This window comes from Mesitornis unicolor, unplaced genomic scaffold, assembly GCF_000695765.1.
Source record: "Mesitornis unicolor isolate BGI_N332 unplaced genomic scaffold, ASM69576v1 scaffold23324, whole genome shotgun sequence".
NCBI lineage: Eukaryota > Metazoa > Chordata > Aves > Mesitornithiformes > Mesitornithidae > Mesitornis > Mesitornis unicolor.
The window spans coordinates 36,961-38,801 of NW_010178601.1; the positions used below are offsets into that span (position 1 = coordinate 36,961).

Here is a 1,841-nt window from a genome sequence, read left to right on the forward strand (position 1 = left end):
ATGTGCTGCATTGGGATGCCTTCTTTGCCAAGTGGAATGTGAGGTACTTGTTGTCCGAGGGGTTGATACTGGGGTACCTGGGGTGGCAGCTGCTTGATCCCATAGTAGACACCACCTTCAGCAGACCTCACCAGCTCTAGGCAAATGATGACAGCCACTGCCAGCAGCTGCACAGGGAAGAGCAGCACGGCCATCACCTGTGAAAGACACAACAAAACCCACTGTTGACAGAAAATGTTTCTTTGTTTTGTACATTTTCTCTTGGGGCCAACCTGTTCTCATTTTCTGCAGCAAACTGGATCTAAACCCCTGGAAACTAGCTCTGCTTTGTGAGTTGCCCAGGAGGACATCGTGCAGCAGGCCTGTGTCTGGCTTATTGGAGGCTCATAGTCCAATAGTAGTTACAGCAAATGTCCTTGTATGCATTTAGTTTTACACTGCTCCACACACCTCGGATGGTGTCCTCTGCGATTTCTTTGTGCAGGGACCCACTCCCTTCTATCCCCAAGCTGCAATTTGCCACTTTCTCACTTGTGTCAGTGCCACAACACAAGGGTTGGGGAGCTCTGCTGTGAGCTCCGAAGCAGGGGGAGAGCAGGCAGAGGTATATGGGGATCTCTTAAACGCTATCTGCCCAAGGAAGCTAAATTATTAATGCTCCTTCTGCTATTCTTTTCATAGTAATGGGAGCTCAGTTCCTGCAGCTTAAATTTGTGCCAGGGACTCTCCCTTTCCACTGCAGCTCCTTGCCAGCTCTCCTCCTGAGCTGGGCTCTGATCTTCTCAGCCTTCACCAAGAACTTGAACAGGAGCTGTCTGAACCATCGCTGCCTCCAGGCAGGACCAGCCAACCCATGCCTTTCTCTGGGGATGTTCAACTGTTTTATAAAGGTCCCCACCACTGCAGACCCTGTTTCGCACTGGGTGGCCCATCCCACTGCCTCACCAGCCCTGTTAACGGAACAGGGTTGTTTTTTCTTTCTTTTTCTTCCTTATCAAAATATATGTTTGGGACCCCTTGTTCCACCTGCAGCAGCAGCATTACTAGCAGGTGAGCAGCAAATCAGCAACCAGGAACACCTTAAAAGAGTTCAAATCTGGGGGAAGGGGCGTGGGCCTGAAGAGCTTGTGTGTTACAGTTGGAGTATTTTGCAGTTTCTCCCACAACTGAGTCCAGTAGGCAAGTCCTGCTCTTTTGAAATGCACATGGCAATTGCCTGGCTTCATGCTGTCCCCTCCTTCTGCTTTTCCACCATGCAAAGATGCCTTGCACCCAGCCTGAGCTGCTAGAAAAGGCCTTGCCATGCAGGCACGCAGGCAGAGCTTTGCCAAACTGCTCATCAGGACTTGCAGCTGGGCCCCTCTGAGTCCAGGGGTGAGATGGTGCTCTGTGCTGTGATGAAGGTTATTCATCAGGTGGTATCATTTGGTATTGTTTAGCTTTGATGTTTTACTCCTGCTCAAAGTTCTGTGTTCACTTTGCATTAGCAAAACACCTGGAGAAATGCTCACTGCTCTTTAAAAACATTTCTTCTCAATTTTGCTCTATGAGATCTAATCTCTCAATGGGAATTAGTGTATCACCATTTCTGAAGGTGGAAGTGGAGGCTAAATAAAAATTGGGTAGTTAAAACAAGGTTAATATTTTCAATAATGTTCCTAAATAGACAAAAGAAGTACAGAAAAGACAGAACTATGTGTTAACAGCAAAATAAACCATTTAAGAAAATGAAATACTAGTGAATAAACACTAGATGGAGCATATGTTTCACAGCTGAGTTTCTACAGTCACTTTCACTCCCAGGCATTTAAGGCCTTGGATGTAACCAGCTGCCATGTGGC

General features: G+C 47.3%; 1 protein-coding gene across 1 annotated transcript in view; it reads right to left on the reverse strand.

Moving 5' to 3' along the window:
* COL8A1 (collagen, type VIII, alpha 1) overlaps window positions 1–194 on the reverse strand; it is a 4,543-nt gene extending 4,349 nt beyond the window's left edge. Inside the window, exon 1 of the mRNA XM_010182518.1 lies at window positions 7–194. Within this exon, the coding sequence (XP_010180820.1) occupies window positions 7–194 (188 nt within the window). The remainder of the gene's footprint in view (window positions 1–6) is intronic.
* Between the last annotated feature and the right edge of the window lie 1,647 nt (window positions 195–1,841).